This window comes from Chrysemys picta, chromosome 14 (assembly GCF_011386835.1).
Source record: "Chrysemys picta bellii isolate R12L10 chromosome 14, ASM1138683v2, whole genome shotgun sequence".
Classification (NCBI taxonomy): domain Eukaryota; kingdom Metazoa; phylum Chordata; order Testudines; family Emydidae; genus Chrysemys; species Chrysemys picta.
This window is the reverse complement of record NC_088804.1, coordinates 3,715,317-3,735,410: the sequence shown is the minus strand read 5'-3', so window position 1 is coordinate 3,735,410 and position 20,094 is coordinate 3,715,317. Positions and strand designations below refer to the sequence as shown.

General features: G+C 57.5%; 1 protein-coding gene across 12 annotated transcripts in view; it reads right to left on the bottom strand.

Annotated features, from left to right (window-relative positions):
* MTSS2 (MTSS I-BAR domain containing 2) overlaps positions 1-20,094 on the bottom strand; it is a 94,209-nt gene that overhangs the window by 26,854 nt on the left and 47,261 nt on the right. For all 12 annotated transcript variants that reach the window (XM_065567809.1, XM_065567808.1, XM_065567814.1 and 9 more), the window contains exons 4-6: positions 4,535-4,619; positions 4,101-4,192; positions 2,583-2,657 (exon numbers count right to left, since the gene is read on the bottom strand). In XM_065567809.1, the coding sequence (XP_065423881.1) occupies positions 2,583-2,657; positions 4,101-4,192; positions 4,535-4,619 (252 nt within the window). The remainder of the gene's footprint in view (positions 1-2,582; positions 2,658-4,100; positions 4,193-4,534; positions 4,620-20,094) is intronic.

Below are 20,094 nucleotides of genomic sequence, written 5' to 3'. Positions count from 1 at the left end.
ACACAACGGTTCAGAGACAGGCCAGCGGGAGGGACTCACAAGCCAGTCCAGCTGGTACAAGCAGCACAGGTCAGGTGTCACTGGAAGGGTTACTCTGGGAAAACTCCTGCCTCCTAGACATCAAAAGCCCAGCGAGGGTGGGAGGAGGCAGCAATCAGAGACCCTGCTAGTGGGCAGCAGGCACCAGGGACAGAGCCAGATGGGAGCTGGAGTGCAGAGCAAGGGGAAATGGCTTCCCACAGGCCCAACTGGGGCTGGAAATCCGTGTCCCTCTCCAGGAGGGATCTGGGCCTCCGGCAGGGAAATCTCAGCATTCACCACATGGCTTACAGCATGCGAACCCTGAAGGAACAGGGCAGAGAGAGAGAGAGGAGAAAGCCGGGGCGGGAGGGCTTGATATGAAACCCATGCTTGCTGGGTGTAGATGGGAGCTCTGACCCCTAGAGGGGCTGCCATAGCCTCGTGTTTCCAATGCGCCACAGGGACGTCAGGCCTGCTCAGCTGGCAGAGGGACGTACCCGTGGATGGGGCTGTAGCCAGCACAGGGGGCAGGACTCCAGAGGCTGGGGCATGCGGGGCACCTTGCTCTCTGTGAGTGCTGTTCCTCGCCTGCACACGAGCGGGGCACTTCCTCCCCGCAGCCTTTGGGGGTGGAGACGGGGATTCCCCGAGATCTCCCAGCTCTCAGCTAGAACCCAGGCATGGCACCATTGCAGCTGACAGCACATGGGGGGCAGAACAAGCTCAGCACGGTGGAGGTGCCACAGGACAAAAGGGGCCACCCCGCTGCCCGGGAACCAGAGCTGAACGCCTGGGCCACCCCCTGGACCAGACTCTGGAGCAAGCGCACGGCACGTGCCTTGCTGCAGCCACCCATATGGGGCGAAGCTAGCCTGGCCTGGAGCTCCATGCCCACCCACAGCGAGGGGGCACCGGCCCAGAAAGGCAGGCAGGCAGGGAAGGGTATGGCAGCTTCCTGGACCAGTGCAGTCTGTCTCGGGTTAGTTTCATTTTGAGCTCAGCCAGAGGGGAGACAGAGATAAATGAAGCGCAGGTCACAAGGGAGGGCTGGGGGAGCAGGATGGAGCTGGCTCGCACCGATTGACTTACCAAGTAGCTCTACAGGAGGAAGGATGTGGAAGGGAGGAAAGAGGAGAGAGAGAGAGACAGAGAAAGAATGTGTGAAAGACAGGCTGATGTACGGACACTCTGCCCCGTCCACCCCCCCAGGGCCGGCAGGTCAGTCACCCTCTTCCCACACATGGCTCAGACACATGCGGGCCCCCTGCATGCCCCCATCCTGCGCGTGTGTGGGGGGTGTTAACTCCTTGTGTGTTGGGTTGGAGCGTGAGGAATTGAAGGGAGCTGGGGGGAGTGGCTGGACTGTGTGATCCACTCCCACCCCTGGGTGCCTGGGGATAAGGGCAGCCGGACAAAGGGAGGGTTCCCTGCAGGGAGCCTTTGGAGAGGGTACTTTAGGGGCACTGTTTGTTCTTATCATTGCAGTAAGGCCACAGGTCCCAACTGGGGGTCGGCGCCCCACGGGGTCCCCGTCTCCAACGAGCCTGCGTACCACTGATCTGCTATCGAACCTTGTGCTGAGCAATGCTCTGTCGTGCCCAAAATTCTTCTGACAACGTCCTCATGCCATGCCCTGCGAGTGCCTGGCTGGGATTCCCCAGCCTGAACTTCCTCACAAGCAGTGCTGATCGGTGCCAGCCAGATCCCCAGCGCCTGAGCCGCCTCCGCTCCCTGCCCTTCTCGGCCCACCTGGAACCCTCCCAGCGCGGCCTACTTCGTTTGCGACTGCTCCCCACGGCCATCTGCACCGCAGGAGTCCTCGGATGGGATCCAGGGGCAGAGACTGCTGGGGTCATGGCCACAGGGCGCGGTGAATGCAGCAGGCTTGTTCACCCACTGAACCTTGTCACTGAGCCCCACAAACCCCGCAAGATGGATCCCCACTGTCAGCATCAAAGCCATCTTCCCAACACCTAGCGGTGAAGAACTAGGCTGGTCTGCTACCCTCTGCCCCAGGAGCACAAATGGCGGCAGCATTTGTTAATTAAACCTTCCCACTGCCCTGTGAGCTACAACAGAATGCAGCCAACTCTGGGGCGGAGCAGACTGGCTGCTTCACAGCACACATACCGTGACCCTGGGGGCAGGAGGGGGAAGAAGAATCCTGGTCCCAGCTCAAGCTGCGGAGGGAACCGAGGGAGGCAGAGCTGGAACCTGTCTAGCAGGACGAGGAGCTCGTTTGTACGCTCAACCCTGAGCCAGGATGCCCAGGTGGCACTGGGGTCTCTGTCCTGCCTTGGAGGGGAGACTGTGAACAGGGGTCCTGACTACTTCCTCCCCATCAGAGCCCCCAGCCTCAGGGAAGGTCTCAAGTCGAAGGCAGCACAGTGACCCCTAGAGCCATGGGGCACCAGGGCCTCTCCAGCCACACCTGACCCAGCCCAGCCTTGCTTGGGTGTGAAAGCAGATGAGACCCCCCACAAGGGGGCAGGCCCATAGCTCATGGGGGGGCAAGCTGCCCTCCCTGGCATGGGCGCTGGGGGGTCAGGCAGGGCTCTTACCTTTGCGGGCCTTCTTCTGCAGCTTCAGCGTGTCAGAGGATTTCTTCTTTATCTCGTGGCGGGCTCGCTTGTACTCTGAGGACACAGAACAGACCAGGAGATGTGTCATGGCCGCCAGGTGGGGACACCGGCCCCCTCCGCCCAGCCGGCCCATGATTCCTCCTGCCCCGACCCAGGACACTCCCCTAACCTGCCTCTCCCAGGCACAGAGTGGGGTCCCCCCTCCCCTCCCAGGCACGGCGTGGTTCCCCCCTCTCCCCTCCCAGGCACGGCGTGGTCTCCCCTCCCGCCCCTCCACTGCCCTCCCCTCCCAGGCATGATGTGGTCCCCCCTCGCCCCTCCCCTCCCAGGCACGGCGTGGTCCCCCCTCGCCCCTCCCGTCCCAGGCACGGCGTAGTCCCCCCTCCCCCTGTTGCTACATGGGCCCCACCTCGAGCTCCTCCCCCCATTGCAGCATAGTTCCCCCCATGCCCCTCCCCTCCAGTCTGGTCCCCCTGAAGCTCTCCTCCCAGGGTGCAGTCTGTCTCCCGCCACGGCCGGCCTTGCGCAGGGAGGCACTGTGCTCAGTGGAGGGTATGACACATTGCCCCACGGCCCCCACCTCCCTGAGCACAGGACATTCCCCGCCTGTTACTGCAGCTTCCTGCCCCCGCCCCCATCCTCAGATAGACAGCGAGCCCCTCCCCCGGGTACCGGCATTAGGGATGTAAATACCGTTTTAAAAGTTAACCGTTTAAACGATTAAAATAGGTCATTTAAACGGCTAACTGGTTCAATGGCTGAGGCTGATCTGCCAGGGCCGGTGCAGCTGAGCCCGCTCTGGCTGGCGACCCCGGGGTTAACGGTTAAGGGGGGTTACCCTTTTACATCCCTAACAGGCATCCCCCCCACTTCCTGTTCAGGGCTCTGCTGCCCCCTCTGCTCCCTCAGGCACCGCACGTTCTCCCCCAACCCCTAGGGACAGCGGCCCCCGGTGGATAGGGCGTGCCCCTCCCCCTGGGCACAGTGCATCCCCCCCCCCAGTGGATAGGGCGTGCCCCTCCCCCTGGGCACAGTGCATCCCCCCCAGTGGATAGGGCGTGCCCCTCCCCCCGGGCACAGTGCATCCCCCCCAGTGGATAGGGCGTGCCCCTCCCCCTGGGCACAGTGCATCCCCCCCCCCAGTGGATAGGGCGTGCCCCTCCCCCTGGGCACAGTGCATCCCCCCAGTGGATAGGGCGTGCCCCTCCCCCTGGGCACAGTGCATCCCCCCCAGTGGATAGGGCGTGCCCCCTCCCCCCAGGCACAGTGCATCCCCCCCAGTGGATAGGGCGTGCCCCCTCCCCCCAGGCACAGTGCATCCCCCACAGTGGATAGGGCGTGCCCCCTCCCCCCTGTGCACGGTGCACCCCCCCCCCCCCAGTGGATAGGGCGTGCCCCCTCCCCCCCGGGCACGGTGCACCCCCCTGGTGGATACGGCGTGCCCCCCACTATCCCCTGGAGAATAGCCAATCCCCCCGCCTGTCACCTGGGCTTTACCTTTCGCATGGTCCTTGTCCAGTTGGTTGGCCGTTTTCTTCCAGTCCTCAATCCTGTCCTGCAGGGGGTTGACGAGACTCTCCATCAGGGCGCTGCGCCAAGGAGACACCAGAGCGAGCCCGGTTAAAGAGGCCGCTGGGAACCAGGTGGCTAAAATACCTTTGCAGACCCGGGCGCTGGCCTTGCAGTGCTGAGCAGGGCAGCCCCTAAATACCTTTATAGATGGGGCCCAAGTCACCTCAGAAATGCGGAGCTCCCAGCTGCACCCAAGGACTGTACTGGGGGCTCAGCACCGCCCTGGATCAGGCCCTGGGCGGGACAAAGCTCTCTGGGTGCCTGTCGCAGTGTGAAGAGACTTACTGCCACTTCCTTCATCCTTAGGGCGGGGAGGCTGCGGCTGGGAAACTCGTGTCACCGGTGCCCAGCAGACTTACTTGGTGAACTGCCTCAGCTTGGCCTCGATGCTACGGTGCCGCATGCACATCCGGGTCAGCGCCGAGCCGATGTCTCTCGTGGCTCCTGCAGGGAGAGAAAAGCCTTGTCATCGGAGCATCGTCACTGAACCACAGCGCAGCCCCTTGCACCCGGGCACCAGCCTGGCACTAGGGCTGCAAGCCAGGGTCAGCACGTGCACCCAGGGGAAAATGCTACAGCCACAGTCTGTTCCTGTGGGGAGGGGGCAGCAGAGTCCAGAGCAGGATTTCCATGTGGCTGGCCCAAGTGCAGCACGACCAAGGCAGAGTCTGTATCCGCGAAAAGAACAGGAGTCCTTGTGGCACCTGAGAGACTAACACCTTGATTGGAGCACAAGCTTTCGTGGGCTAAAGCCCACTTCTTCGGATGCATAGAATGGAACATATAGTGAGGAGATATATATACACACATACAGAGAGCATGAAAAGGTGGGAGTTCCCCTACCAACTGGAAGAGGCTAATTAATTAAGATGAGCTATTATCAGCAGGAGAAAAAAAACTTTTGTAGTGATAATCAAGATGGCCCATTTCAGCCAGTTGACAAGAAGGGGTGAGGATACTTAACATGGGGAAATAGATTCCATGTGTGTAATGGCTCAGCCACTCCCAGCCTCTGTTCAAGCCTAAATTGATGGTATTTAGTTCAGCAGTTTCTCCTTGGAGTCTGTTTTTGAAGCTTTTCTGTTGCAAAATTGCCACCTTTAAGTCTGTCACTGACAGGGCCGGCTCCAGGGTTTTGGCCGCCCCAAGCAGCCAAAAAAAAAAAAAAAAAAAAGCCGCGATTGCAATTGCGATCACGATCTGCGGCGGCAATTCGGCGGGAGGTCCTTCACGCCGAGCGGGAGTGAGGGACCGTCCGCCGAATTGCCGCCGAATACCTGGACGTGCCGCCCCTCTCTGGAGCGGCCGCCCCAAGCACCTGCTTGCCATGCTGGTGCCTGGAGCTGGCCCTGGTCACTGAGTGGCCAGACAGGTTGAAGTGTTCTCCCACTGGTTTTTGAATGTTAGGATTCCTGATGTCAGATTTGTGTCCATTTATTCTTTTGCGCAGTCTCTAAGGTGCCGCAAGTACTCCTGTTCTTTTTGCGGATCAAGGCAGAGTGCACTAGAGTCAGATGGGAATCGGGGTGGGGGGTGTGTGGAGAATAGATTCATAGATTCATAGATTCTAGGACTGGAAGGGACCTTGAGAGGTCATCGAGTCCAGTCCCCTGCCCGCATGGCAGGACCAAATACTGTCTAGACCATCCCTGATAGACATTTATCTAACCTACTCTTAAATATCTCCAGAGACGGAGATACAAGTACCGGAGCTGGATTTTCCTTTCCAGCTGGAAGAGACTCGGTGCAGGGACACCCCCCCCACCCCCGGATTGGGCTGTCCAGCTGCAGAGGTCTCTGGGTGCAGTCCCGCTTTGCTGAATCAGCGCACAGGACACACATCATACAAAAGCAGCAGGGAGGGTCTGGCTTTGCGGGGTTTACAGTGACTAAGGCCATGGGCTGGGAGCACCCTGACACTTGAGTCCAGAACCCGTCCCATTCTCACAGTAGCCTTCACTGGCAACGCCCCTGAAATCTGCTGCAAAGAGCCTGGCATTCAGGGGCTGGGGCACACGATGAGGATCAGGACAGTCTCACCTGCTCCCTCCTGTAAGCCAGTCAGTGCAAATCCTCTCATGTAGCCATGTCAGGAACCAACCCCCTGACTGGGGTAGGAGGGCTCCAGAGCCTCAAAACCCGTGGGGAGCTGAGGGCTGAGCCCATCAGGGGCACTGGTGTCATGGGGATGGATGGCTTTACTCCAGGGATAGATTTGGCCCAGGGAGTCTATCTTGCTTTATCCCAGCCTTCCTCACCAGAGAGCCCCGCTCATGGCCACCAGGGGGCAGCCCAGGCCCGGAGATGGCTGGCAGCCCAGCCTCCAGCATCCAGCATCCCCAACTCCAGGCAGAGACCGTGAGAACAGGCGAGGAGAGCGACAGAGACTGCTGGGGGAGCGGGGGGCTGTTCCGGGGCTCGCGGCCTGGGAAGGAGCTGGGACCGGGGGCGCAATGTGATCTCAAGCTGCTCTCCAATCCAGAGCTGTGCAGGGAGGACCTCCCCCCCAGCCTCAGGGACGGGGCAGGCACCAGGGCAAGGGGCTCCCACTTCTCCTCGTGCACCCAGCTGGGAGAGCTGAAGTGCCCCAGCAGTTGGGGGTTAAACCCCTGCTTGATTCCCCATCCCCAAGTCTCTCTGGCCCACCCGGGGGGGGGGGGGCGCTCAGCAGGGGGGAGGGGCCAATCCCATTCACACCCAGGGCACTGCTGGGGTCTGACACAGGCTTTAGAGACCCTCACAGGCCTAGCCCATGATTCCTGCCAGCAGCCCAGTCCCTCCTCAGCTGCTCTGTGCCCAAGCCTCAGGCCTGCTCCCAAGTCCAGCTGTACAGGGGAAAGGCCCATCTCCCTTCCCGCAGCAGGAGACCCCCCCACACACACGCACACAGATCCCCCCCCCCCCACACACACACACACACACACTGACCCACCAGGGAATCAGCATCTCCCCTTGAACTCTTCTGGCCAGTGCCTCCCTGTCCCCAGCCGGACTCTGCCTCCTGGGGGCCTTTGCTCCTTCGAGCCAGGTTCAGTGGCGCTACCTCAGCACAGGGGACTGGACAAGCTGACCTCAGGTCCCTTCCAGCCTGACATTTCTATGATTCTGGCATCAATTCCTAGCCACCACTGCTGTGCTTCACCCCACATCCACCCAGGCCTTTCCAGCAGACCAGACTCAGCTACTCATGCTCCAAAACAGGCCCCTTCCTGCTCCTGGAAAAGCACCGGCGGGTAGGAGCAGTATCGGGCCTATGGCACACCGCTGACCAGTCTCCAGTACAGGGCAGCGTCACCCAGACCATCACATCGTAGCACATTGTCTTTTCTAAACCAAACCTCTCACCAGGGCACGTTCACCCCAAAGCACACCGTGCGCATGCTCCTTCCCTGGCTGGAGCCCTTCCCCCCCCACTCCCCCTGAATCTTAGTTTGCCATCCCCCCGCTGGCCTGCATCTAACTGGACTGTGGGCTTGTGTGCAAAGCACCTCTGGCACTCCATAAATAAACACACTCCCAGCTCCTGCTCCCCATTGCCCGAGCCACCAATCCTGTCCCAGTTAGTGCCGCTGAAACAATCCGCTGCCTGCGAGCCAAGGCTGGCTGCGGCTACGGGCCATTCAGCCTGGCCCTTTTACCTTGGGAATGTCCCCCAACAGGTGCTCAGGGCCAGCGCTTTATCCCTGACATACTACCGCGGGGGGAGGTGTGCGCGGTCGGGGGAGGCGGGAGCCACACCAAGAACTCATCCCCCAGCTGCAGCGAGAGGTGGAACAATGAGTTGCAATACACAGATCTAGCAAAGGGTCGGGCAGGCCCCAGCGAGGCACAGGAGAGAAACATGGCTGCTTAGATCCGGGGGAGAGACAGTTTGGAGTGTGGGCATTTCCTTGCTATGGGACAGCTAGGGTGTGGGTCCCCCTAGGCCTGGGGATTGGGTGGGCAGCATGGGTCCCCCTGCTCTTCCCCATCCTCAATCAATTCAGCAGCAGGCACCGGGCTGCCAACTTTCTAATCGCACAAAACTGAAAACCCTAGCCCTGCCCCTTCCCCGAGGCCTCACCCCATCCCCCCCTTCCCTGAGTCCACACCCCTGCTCACTACATTTCCCCCTCCCTCGGTGGCTCACTCTCCCCCACCCTCACTCACTTTCACTGGGCTGGGGCAGGGGCTTGGGGTGTGGGAGGGGGTAAAGGTTCTGGCTGGGGGTGCAGGCTCAGGGGTGGGGCTGGGGATGAGGGGTTTGGGGTGCAGGAGAGGGCTCCAGGCTGGGACCAAGGGATTCGGCGTGTGGGAGGGGGCTGTGGGTTAAGGCGGGGAGTTGGGGTGTGGGAGGGGGCTGTGGGTTAAGGCAGGGAATCGGCGTGTGGAAGGGGGCTGTGGGTTAAGGCAGGGAGTCGGGGTGTGGAAGGGGGCTCTGGGCTGGGGCAGGGATTTGGGGTGCAGGGGGGTGAGGGCTCTGGGGTGGGGCCGGGGATGAGGGGTTTGGGGTGCAGCCGGACCTGCTGGTCGCTTCTGCGGGTCAGCGTGGTGCCAGGGCAGGTAGGGACTAGCCTGCCTTAGCGCTGCAGCACTGCAGACCGGACTTTTAACGGCCTGGTCGGTGGTCCTGACTGGAGCCGCCAGGGCCCCTTTTCGACCGGCTGTTCCAGTCGAAAACCGGACACCTGGTCATCATGGGCAGTGGGAGCCGCAGCACCACCTGCGAACGGCAGCTCCTTGAATCTAACCCAGGGCCCCTGCTCCTCCCCATGCCAGAGCAGGCACCCAGGACAGAGGCCCCACGGTTCTGTTCCCACCTGGGCAAGGGAACATGGCCTCGGAGGCAGAGCAAAGGATCGGGAATCACAGTTCTGGGGTTATACCCCAGTGTAACAAGGAAGTACAGACTAGTAGCTAGAGCAGATGACTAGGCGTCAGAACTCCTGGGGTCTGTTCCCCCCCCGGAAGGCAGTCTCGTCTAGTGGTTAGAGCAGGGGACTGGGAGTCAGAACTCCTAGGTTCTCTCGCTGTCACCTCACCTCGCCTCACTTTCCTCCCCCTGGCAAGGGGATAATAACCACTACTTCACAGGGAGCTGCGCAAAGGACAAAGCATTGTTTTCCACCCTCCACGGCTCTGTGGGGTACAGCTCCCCTCAGACCGCCTCCCCTCACCCCATGCCCTCCCTCCCCACCACGCAGGTTTGCCTTCTCCTGTGAGAAACACTCCAGCGATCCTCCCCCACCCCCAGCTATGGGCCACTTTGCCCCCTTTCCTTTTGCTGCTGGTCGTCACTGTCCCAGAAGGCCAGCCCCAGCAGCACCTGCCGTGCAGCTGCACTGAGGGGGCAGGGTGGGTTAACTCATTTCCTTCGCTCTTCCCACAGCTCATTGCCTGCCTCAGCTCCACAGCCAGGTCAGGAAAGAATTCATTTCCGCTGGCTCCCCCTCCCCACGCCCAAGAGCATCGCCTTGCCCAGCTGCTCCTAACAACTTCCCACGGGTAACCCCCAACTCCTCTTTCCTGCGCAGAACAGGAGGGTACCAGCCCCCGGTTCCCTGCTGCCCCACACTGGACAGGAGGGCGCTATCCCAGAATCCCCTCCGCCCCACACCGGACAAGAGGGCGCTATCCCAGAATCCACTCTGACCCACAGTGGACAGGAGGGCACCATCCCAGAATCCCCTCTGCCCCACACCGGACAGGAGGGCGCCATCCCAGAATCCCCTCTGCCCCACACTGAACAGGAGGGCACTATCCCAGAATCCCCTCTGCCCCACACTGAACAGGAGGGCGCCATCCCAGAATCCCCTCTGCCCCACACCGGACAAGAGGGCGCTATCCCAGAATCCCCTCTGCCCCACACAGGACAGGAGGGCACCATCCCACAATCCCCTCTGCCCCACACTGGACAGGAGGGTGCCATCCCACAATCCCCTCTGCCCCACACCGGACAGGAGGACGCCATCCCAGAATCCCCTCTGCCCCACATCAGATGAGGGGGCCCCTGGTTCACACCAGGCGGGAAGGGGATAGCTTAGCATTCTCTCTGTCTCACTGCAGGCATGATGGAGCCACCCCAGAAGTCCCCCCATCCCGTCTCAGGAGGGAGGGGCATTTCCCAGAGGCCTCCTGGGGTGGGACAGTTCCCAGTTCCACCTGTCCTGTCATTGCTCTGCAGTGGAGGCTCATGACCTTAGCACTGAAGGTCGAGCTCAAATGCCCCTGTTGGCCAGGCAGAGTCAGCTCTGCTCTGGACATCAGCCCAGCTGTATTTATTTAGGTTCCCAGGTATGGATCAAGGCGCTTGAATTTACATACCAAGTCTGGAAATGTTGCTTTTAGCCATTCCATGCCTCAGTTTCCCCATCTATAAAATGGGGACGACACTCCATCTCTCCCTCCCAGAGGGCAGGGACAGTGGAGGAGGGTTGTCGCAGGAGAATTCCAGAGGGGGTGCGGAGGTCAGAGCCGGGACTCCCCATAACACATCCCTCTGGGGATTCCGGATAACTTCAGGTTGCAGAGCTGCCCCGAGGCAGCTCTGGGGCAGGCAGCCATGTTGTAGAAGAGCTGCTAGCCACAAAGAGCAGCCCAAAGAGAGAGGGCACAGAGGTGGCTGCACCTGCTGGAGGTGCAGCCCTGATTTCAGCCTTGGCGTTTGTGAAGTGCTACAGCTGTGCTAAAACCCACCAGCGCACACAGCCCCCGGGGCCCAGCCTGTCGGGACAACTCTTCCCTGGAAAGCTTTTTGGGATGTCTCGAGCCTCTGCCCAGACCTCCCCACCCCATGGGGGCACCTCTTCTGCAGCAGGACGCTGCTGGCGAGACGAGACTCAGAGAGCCGCCTCCTCCCACCCTGTTTGTACAAGGGGGGATGCCAGAGAATCATCCTGTGGACTCTCTCCGTCCTCCAGCTAGGCACACAGGAGTGACTTTCTTGGACCACAATCACCAATCCCAAGGACCATAGGTGCCGATTCCGTGGGTACTCTGGGGCTGGAGCACCCACGGGGAAAACTTAGCGGGTGCTCTGCACCCACTGGCAGCCAAGCTCCCCCGCCCCCCCGCTCCTCCCCCTCCCTCCCAGTGCTTCCTGCCGCCTAACAGCTGAAAGGGGCGGGGACTTTGGGGAAGGGGTGGAATGGGGATGGTGCAGAGGCAGGGCAGGGGCGGGGTCAGGGGCGGGCAGGGGGGGTGTCGAGCACCCACCAGGTACAGGGGAAGTCGGCGCCTATGTCAAGGACTCAAAAATCATGGGTCTGGCCCCCAAAATCACAAGATTGGGCTTGAAATCATGAGCTTTCAAAATACAATCAACGTTGGGTTCTCTATCAGCTTTCTGCTGTTGAGGGCTTTAAGGGATCCCGTCATAGACTTCAAGGCTAGATGGGCGCACCAGATCATCAGTCTGACCTCCTGTATCTCACAGGCCACCAGCACCACCCCGCACCCACGCACTGACCTAACAACAGAAAGTAAACCGAAGACCACAGCTCTCGGGAGACTAACCTGCTGCCTACCACAGGCAGAGAACAGGAGGGAGCGAGGTGCACCAGTGCCCATGGCCCCTGCAATGCCTGGGTATAGATCATGACCCCGATGATCCCAACGAACAACCCACACTTCACGCTGCAGGGGAGAGCAAAACACCCGAAGGTCCCAGATAATCTGACCCGGGGGGAAATTCCTTCCCAACCCCAAATATGTTTTCAAGCTTTTCTCTGCAACCATGGGGGCTAGAAAAACTTTCCTTTTTCTGCGAAATGAATGCTGAGCTGATGGCTACACATAAAACACGACAGTGGCCCCACTGCTTAACTACAGCTCCTCGGGGGGAGGGGATATTTTCCTGCCCAGGGGAGATGTAGCGACGCGTCTCTTTTCAGTGTAGGCCAGCCCTGAGATTCTCCCCATCTCACGGGGGGCTTTCAGAAAAACACCAGGACTCCCGATAAAACAGACACAGTTGGCAGCACTGCTGTGGGGAGTGAACAAAACTGCTCTGTAAGGCACACAAAGCCGCCCAGGCTGGCTCTGGTGTGGAGCCCTCAAGGAATATCAACGGCCCAAACGATCTCAGTGTGCTCTGCCGACCCGGAGCGGCGCTATGCAGAGCGATACAGACGACACCTCCCCAGTGCGAGAGAACCTCGATGGGGCAGGCGGCGGCGCTGTCCCCGCGGCCCCTGCAGAACGCAGCTTTCTGCAGTTTGGCCTGACCAAGGCTCACTTGAGGTCGTCCACGAGTCGAGAGACACTCGGGACTTGCAATGCTGTCCAGAGCACAGGGCTGTCTGCGCGGTGACTGCACGCACACAAAGCCCCGGCAGAAAGGGCCCTGGGCCGCGCTGGGCTGCTGCAAACCTTGTCCAGAGTCGGAGACGGTCTTCCTGTTTAAAACTAAGCCGGGTTTGTTTATAGGGAGCCATTTCTCCCCTGGGGGAGGGCGGCTGGGGGTGGTTGGAGTAGAGGACGGGGAGGTGAACTCGAGGTTTGTCAGCACTGGGGAGGAGAGGAGAGAAAGCTACTCATTCCTTTCTCCTCTGTTTTCTCTGCCTCCCTTTCTCGTCTCTCCTCCCTTCCTGCCATCCTCTCCCACTCTTCGGCGCCGATCCTGCGTATGCTGGAACTCTCTGCAAGCGGAAAGCCACTCAGGGCTGCATTCCCTCTCAGCCCTTGGCTTCCTCCTGGTTCTCACCCGACACCCCAGTGGGAGCAGGGGAGGAGAGAAGAAAGGAGACCACTGGCTTCCAGGCCTGCTCAGTAGCCACTTGCATGTGGCGAGCCATAGGCTCGCCACCTGCAGCCTCCCCATGGGTCTGGTGCTGGGACCGTCTCCAGTTGAGCGGAGAGGGCTGATTCTGCTCAAGGTGCATGCTGAAAATGGCAGTGTAGCCGAGCTAGCACAGGTGGAGCTCACGCTAGCCCCCGAGTCCAGACCTGCCCAGACCCCAGGTACACACCACAGCTCCCGCTGCACACGCTGGGAATCACAGAGCCCAGCTCACACGCAGGCCTTCCCGATGGGCAGGGCAGGGCTGGCGGGAGGGAGGAAGACACTCTCTCCCTGGCAGGGCACCCGTAGGGCTGGGCGGCAGCATCACTGTGCGGTTGATCTGGGGGGTTTCTTCTGGTGCAGCCTACTAGCAGTAGCACCAGCTCAGCTACCAGAGGCCCCTGCGCGGGGGCCAGGCTGCTGGGCCTTGCAGCCAGCCAGGGTGAAACCCTCTTTTCGGTACAATAACCAGCGCCCCAGGCCAGAGACAGGCCTTGAAATAAGGGACGTGGGTTCTCGGCTCCATCCATCCATGCCAGCGATGGGATTGCCTCCTCCACTGGGCCCTAGCTGCTGCGACAGGGAGAGGAGTGAGGACTGTGGAAATGCACCTGCTCAGCTCCCCCGAAGCCGAGGGAAACGCCAGCTGGCCGGCCTTGGTGCAAGACATGCGAGGGCTGGGTGGAAAGGACAGCCTGGGCTGTAACTTCAGGAGGCAGCCAGGCACAAATGGATCTTTGTCCCAGAAGGATGCTGCTCTACACAGCACATACACTACAAAGGGAGAATTCACCACAGCACGGCCTGGGGTGGGGGGTAGGAACTCCTGTGTCCAATCCTCGCTGACTGCCGACTCGCTGCATAACCATAGCTCTGGGGGTCAGCTTCCCTACCTGTGTAACAGCTAAATACCGACCCTGGGGAGACCGAGAGCCTTCAAGGAGAAAACAACCGGGCTTGCCTGCTTCTGACGGAGAAAGGCCCCAAGACAGGGTTTTGTCCCACAGAAAAGTGCTTGGTTTTTTAACCCTTGGAAATTCAGGGTCTGTCTAGGCTGGGAGATTCCCCAGTGACATGAGAACTCGTGAAGAGCCAAGAGAGAAGGTGAGCAACTGAATGGAGAAACGATTTTCCGTCGGACTCTTTCAAATTCTCCAGACCTGGTTCTCCTCTGACTCACACTGGTGTAAATCAGGAGTAACTGCATTGAATTCAGTGGAGTTACACAGGGTAAAACTGGTGTCAGTGAGAGGAGACTCAGGGCCTTTGCTTTCAGTTTGTTTTTGTTAACACACAATTAACTCCAATGCCTAGTGCACACTGGGGAGGAAGGGCGTCTTTGCTAAAACACAGCTCTTGGAGGGAGCCCAGGCTGTGGAACATTCAGGGGGTTTGAGCAAAGCCAGACTGGAATTCCTGAGATTCTGAAGGTAGAAAAACAAGCAGGATTGATTTTATTTTCCTACCAAGCCCGTTTCCATCTTCATTGTAAAGGAGGAAGCAAAAGGGCACAAGCTCATTTGCACAAACCCACATGCAGGCTCCCGTTGGTTAATGAATGTCCAGAAAGGGCTTTGAGATCCTGTGCTGAAAGGTGCTAGGTGTTCTTCCTGGGAAGTGTCCTGCTAGCACTGGACAGATCGCCTAACAAGCTCGCCTCCCTGTGCACTGAAAACATGGAGAGATTTGCAACACTGCCTCCTGCTTCCCACATCCCTGCAGCCGCGCACCCAGCCCCTGCCGGGCTGACCAGCCTCAATGCTCAGTTTCCAGGCAAGTTGCCATCTTAAGCCATGGTCTCTCTCTTTTGATTTGACAGTGACAGGTGCCCCAGAAATGCCCATCAATAGATCAGATCCCCACAGAGTTGGCTTCTCTATGGATGTTGGAGAGGTCACCAGACCCTAGTCCCAGAGCCACCACAGACAGGCAGTGATGGCGTCCTGAAGCACAGTGCCCTTCCTGGGGTGGAGATCTGGTGCATCTTGGTTCCCTGGGTTTCAGTCAGGACACCGGCTCCTTTCGCAATTGGTTCTACATGATCTCCTTTGTGCAGCCTCTCTCTCCCCCACATAGTTGGGGATTTCACCATGTGACCAAGCAGGCAGTCTGCGTGGGGGGACTGGAAGAGGGAGAGTCCAGGATGTCTGGCCCAGGACTTGGCTGAAAGTCACCAATGTCTGTAATAGCAAGCTCTGTTCTACACTGTGCTCCTGTCGACTAATAAACCTTCTGTTTTACCGGCTGGCTGAGAGTCGCATCCGACTGCGGAGTTGGGGTGCAGGGCCCTCTGGCTTCTTAAGGAGCCCCGTCCAGGTGGACTCGCTGCGGGAAGCGCACGGTGGGGCAGGGGATGCTGAATGCTCCAAGGTCAGACCCAGGAAGGTGTAAGCTGTGTAAGCTTCTTGACCTAGAGACAGTCTGCTCAGAGAGAGGAGGCTCCCCCAGAGTCCTGACTGGCTTCTTATGGAGTAGTTCCAGAGCATCGCCTGGTGACTCCGTGACAACTGGTGGCAGAAGTGGGATCAACTGCACCCCGTGGACAGAGCATACTGCAGTAAGTGTCTGGGGAGCAGTAGAATGAAGGGGGATTCGCAGGTGTGCTGAAGACTCAGAGAGGTGCAGTTCCAGGAGGCGGAAGAACCCATAGCTTAACCCTGAGAGAGAGTGGACCCCCGAGAAGGGGTGTCGCACTGAAGTGGTTCCTCCCAGGGATCATGGGGACCTGAGAGAGCACAGGCCTGGGAGTCCGTGACCACTGGCAAACAGCGTGGAGATGGCCTATAACCATCTCCTTAAGAAGGAGCTTGTAGAGCAGTGCAGAGAGAGAGAGAGGGCTGCACATTGGAAGATTCACCAAGGCACATCTGATTGCTCGGTTGGAAGAGGATTGCTCTAAGGAGCTGGTTCCTGACCCAGCTGGGGCCGCAAGAGAGGCTGGGAGCAGCCAGGAAGCCCCAGGGGTCACCCCAGCCACCGACCCAACCAGGGACGTGGAAGGGGCTGAAAGCAGCCAGGCAACTCCAGGATCCACCTACCCGACCAGCAGTGGATCTTCACGGCCGAGTCCCCCGTTGGTGGAGCTGAAACGGTTGGAGTTGGAAATGGAACTGAAACAGAAGGAGCTGGAGGATTGTGAAAGACAGAGGCAGCATGAACTGGCGATGGCGGAGCTGAGAAGCAGAGAGACCCTTACCGTGGTGAGTGGGGATGAGCCCAGGGTGTCTAAGCCCGCAGAGAACTCCGATATCAAAGTGCTGCCTCAGTTTAAGGAAGGGGATGATATAGATGCCTTCCTCACTGCCTTTGAGAAGGCTGCAGTGTGCACCAGGTTGACTCTGCAGACAGACTTTGACATCTCACCCCCTTACTGGGTCCCAAGGCCATAGGGATGTTCAGCCAGATGGATGAGGTGGAAGCAGGGGACTATGAGCTGTTCAAACAAGCCCTGCTGCGCAAGTCTGAGCTGACCCCCGAGGCGTACAGGAAAAGGTTCCAGGGTGTGCAGAAGACCCAGGGGATGATCTATTTGGAACTGGTCACGCTGACGGGAGGATACACCCGCAAGTGAGTGAATGGGGCCGGGGCCCAGACCAAGGAGGACATGATTGAACTGATAGGGCTGGAGCGACTATATGAACTCTGACCCCCTGATCTGAGGATGTGGCTGGTGGACAAGAGGCCGAAGGACCTGCGCTGTGCAGGGCGGCTGGCTGGCGAGTTTGTAGACAGCAGGTCGGGCTATGGAATGGAATCCCGGGGGACAGGCCCACATCAGTGCACAAGGGGGGTCACCCAGGGGCTTCCCAGAAGGGAGTCTTGGATAAATCCCTCCCGAGAGGCACAGCCAATACCCGAGCTGACCGACCGGCCCCAGGGACCAATGGGACCTGAGGTGAATTACTGTGGGCAGAGCGGCCACAGATGGGCCCAGTGCCAAAAGCTCAGGGACAGAATGAGCAAACCGACCCCTCACAGGGTTAGCTGGGCGGGGGCCAGCCGGAGGAGGGGCTGGCAGTTTAGCAATGGCCCAAGAGGAGGAGTCTCCCAGGCCAGCTCCTTGGGGAGGCTTGATGCTCTGGATTCAAAGTTCCTTGAGGGCCACGTGAGGACTAATACATTGGCCCGAGGGCCGCGTCACTGACACCTCTTCATACAACGATACAAAAGTCTAGTAAAAAATGAAGAGTAACATCGTATGCTATTAAAAGTCAATGTAATAACTTTTTAAAAACTAATGCGAAAAGTCATTTCATTTTTGGCCACTTAGCTGGCAGCGTTTTGCATCAACGAGAGCATCAATATTAGGTTTGATATCCTGAGACAAAACCAATCTCAGGGTTGCTTGCAAATGTTCATCAGTGAGCCTTGACCTTAACACAGATGTGTTAATCTTCATGGAAGAGAAAAACTGTTCACATATATAAGGACTTCCAAACATTGCCCTTGCCCTTGCGGAAGCAGAGAATAACATGGGAAATCTTTCTTGTGAAAGAAACCAGTAGAATTCTGGAATTCCAACTTCTGTATACCTCTGCTTCAAAATGATATCATACTCATGCTCCACTAACTCCATCTGCATTTCCTCTGCAACATTGTCAATTTCCGCAGCAAATGGTGTGGAAAAAAGTTGAAAATGTGGTTCAAGTGCCTTGAAATCTTTAAACCGCACGTTAAACTGTTTAAGTTAGAAATGATATCTGCATATTCTTTCAAGGATTTGGGTTCAACTTTTCCTAAGGAATTCAGAGTCGAGAAATGGACCAAATTGCCAGCAGTCAGCTGTTTTCCCCCACAAAGTAAGCTTGACTTTGAATGACTTAACACTGTCATACATCTGTGTTATCACCTGTTTTCTACCCTGAAGCTTCAAGTTCAGTGCATTTAGGTGATCAGATACACCTGTTAGAAAAGCCAGGTTGCAGATAAAAGTGGAATCAGCAAGCTGTGGAAGCTCCTTGTTTTTCATTTTCATGAAGGAATCCATCTCCTCTCTAAGTGCAAAAAAATGCTTCAAAACATCTCCAGGACTCAGCCATCTAAGTTGTGTGATACAGAAGTTCCCCATATTCGCTGTCCATACTTGCTAGAAAAGAAGTGAACGGTCTGTGATTCAGCCCTCGTGCACTTATAAAATTAACGGGTTTAACAACTACATCCATAACTTCCTTCATTTGTAGACTTTGGGCTGGTCCACACTAACCCCCCACTTCGAACTAGATACGCAACTTCAGCTACGTGAATAACTTAGTTCAAACTTACCGCGGGTCCACACGTGACAGGCAGGCTCCCCTGTCGACTCCGCGTACTCCTCTCGCGGAGCAGGAGCACTTCCAGGATCGATTTATCGCGTCTAGACAAGACACGATAAATCGATCCCAGAAGATCGATTGCTTACCGCCGGACCCGGAGGTAAGTATAGACATACCCTTTTACTACACAGGGCTTCTTGGTGCAAAATACAGTGTATACTGGTGAAGCTAATTCCTGGTATATTGCGGCTGTTCAGTTTGGTCTTCAATAATCCAACCACACCAACGTTTTCAGAGCACATGGATGGCGCACTGTCCGTAGCCAAAGATACGAGTTTGTTCCATGACAGCGCAGCTTTTTCAATGCACTCTTCCAGTCCCTGAACTATGTCCTGTCCCGTTGTGGTACCCTTCAGTGGCATTAAGTCGAGCGATTCTTCAGTTATATTCAAATTACAATCCACACCTCTAATGAACACTGCACACTGTGCGGTATCTGATGCATCCGTACTCTCGTCAAGAGCAACTGAAAATGTTTCAGTCTTTTGCCATTTGAATCAATTGTTTTTGCACATTATCTGCTAAATCCGTTATCCTGCAGGCAACTGTATTGGCAGACAAGCTTACGCCTTCAAAAACTTTCTTCGTATCAGGACATAAAATTTCGCTGGCCTTCACAAGACATTCTTTTACGAATAGGCCTTCTGTAAAAGGTCGTGATGATTTAGCTATCATTTCACTTATCACAAAACTTGCTCTTACTGAATCTTCACTAGACTTGTTAATCTCCAAAAAGAAATGTCTTTGCTTGGCAAATGCTGCTTTAAGTTGCTGAACTTTTTCCTCTCGGATTTTTCCGGTGAATGCATCATATTTTTCACAGTGCATCGTGTCGTAGTGCCGACGCATGTTATACTCCTTGGGAACAGCAATCGTTTGCTGACAAATAAGGCATTGAATTTTATCGTTTACCTCTGTGAAAAAATATAAATTCTCCCACTTGTTTTGGAAAACTCTCTTTTCTTCCACGAGTGCTCTTTTTTTTTTTGACACCAAAGTCATTTCCGAGGGAGTTTTAATAAAATATAAACACTCGGTAATGCACCTCCCTCAAACGACAAAACACATATTTACCTTTAGATTACTTCCATTCAAGATGGCAGTAGCATCAGAAAGACAAAGAGTAAGTAAATAAACACACTTTAAAATAGTTAAAAATAATTTCAGTTAATGTTATGTGCATAAATTCGTTGTTACAAGCCATTGTTCGCAGTATTTTTGCTAAGAATCGGTCCCAGGCTGTTCGAAACTTTATCTGTTCTAGTTTTAGAATGAGCAGTGACCAGGAGCGCCGCCAGCTTTTCTGCCGCCCTAGGCAGTGGAAGGTCCCGCCCCAAAATGCCGCCCCCCACAGAGGCGGTGGAAGGTCCCGCCCCAAAATGCCACCCCCCACAGAGGCGGTGGAAGGTCCCGCCCCAAAATGCCACCCCCCACAGAGGCAGCGGAAGGTCCCGCCCCAAAATGCCACCCCCCACAGAGGCGGTGGAAGGTCCCGCCCCAAAATGCCGCCCCCCACAGAGGCGGTGGAAGGTCCCGCCCCAAAATGCCGCCCCCCACAGAAGGTCCTGCCGCCAAAATACCGCCGCGGTCGCCGCCCCCCAAATTGTAGTGCCCTAGGCGACTGCCTAGGTCGCCTAATGGGTTGCACCGACCCTGGCAGGGACGTATGAGCCATTGGGGACAGGTCTTGGTGGGGCTGTGGCCTCGGACCCAGTCACTGAGAGGGAACAGGTCCCCATCCCTTCCCCCGCCGCTGAATTCCAGGCCAAGCTGCGGAAGGATCCGTCCTTAGAAAGCTGAGGGAACTTGCTGGCCACAGCACGGCGGAACACCTGGGGGAAGGCTG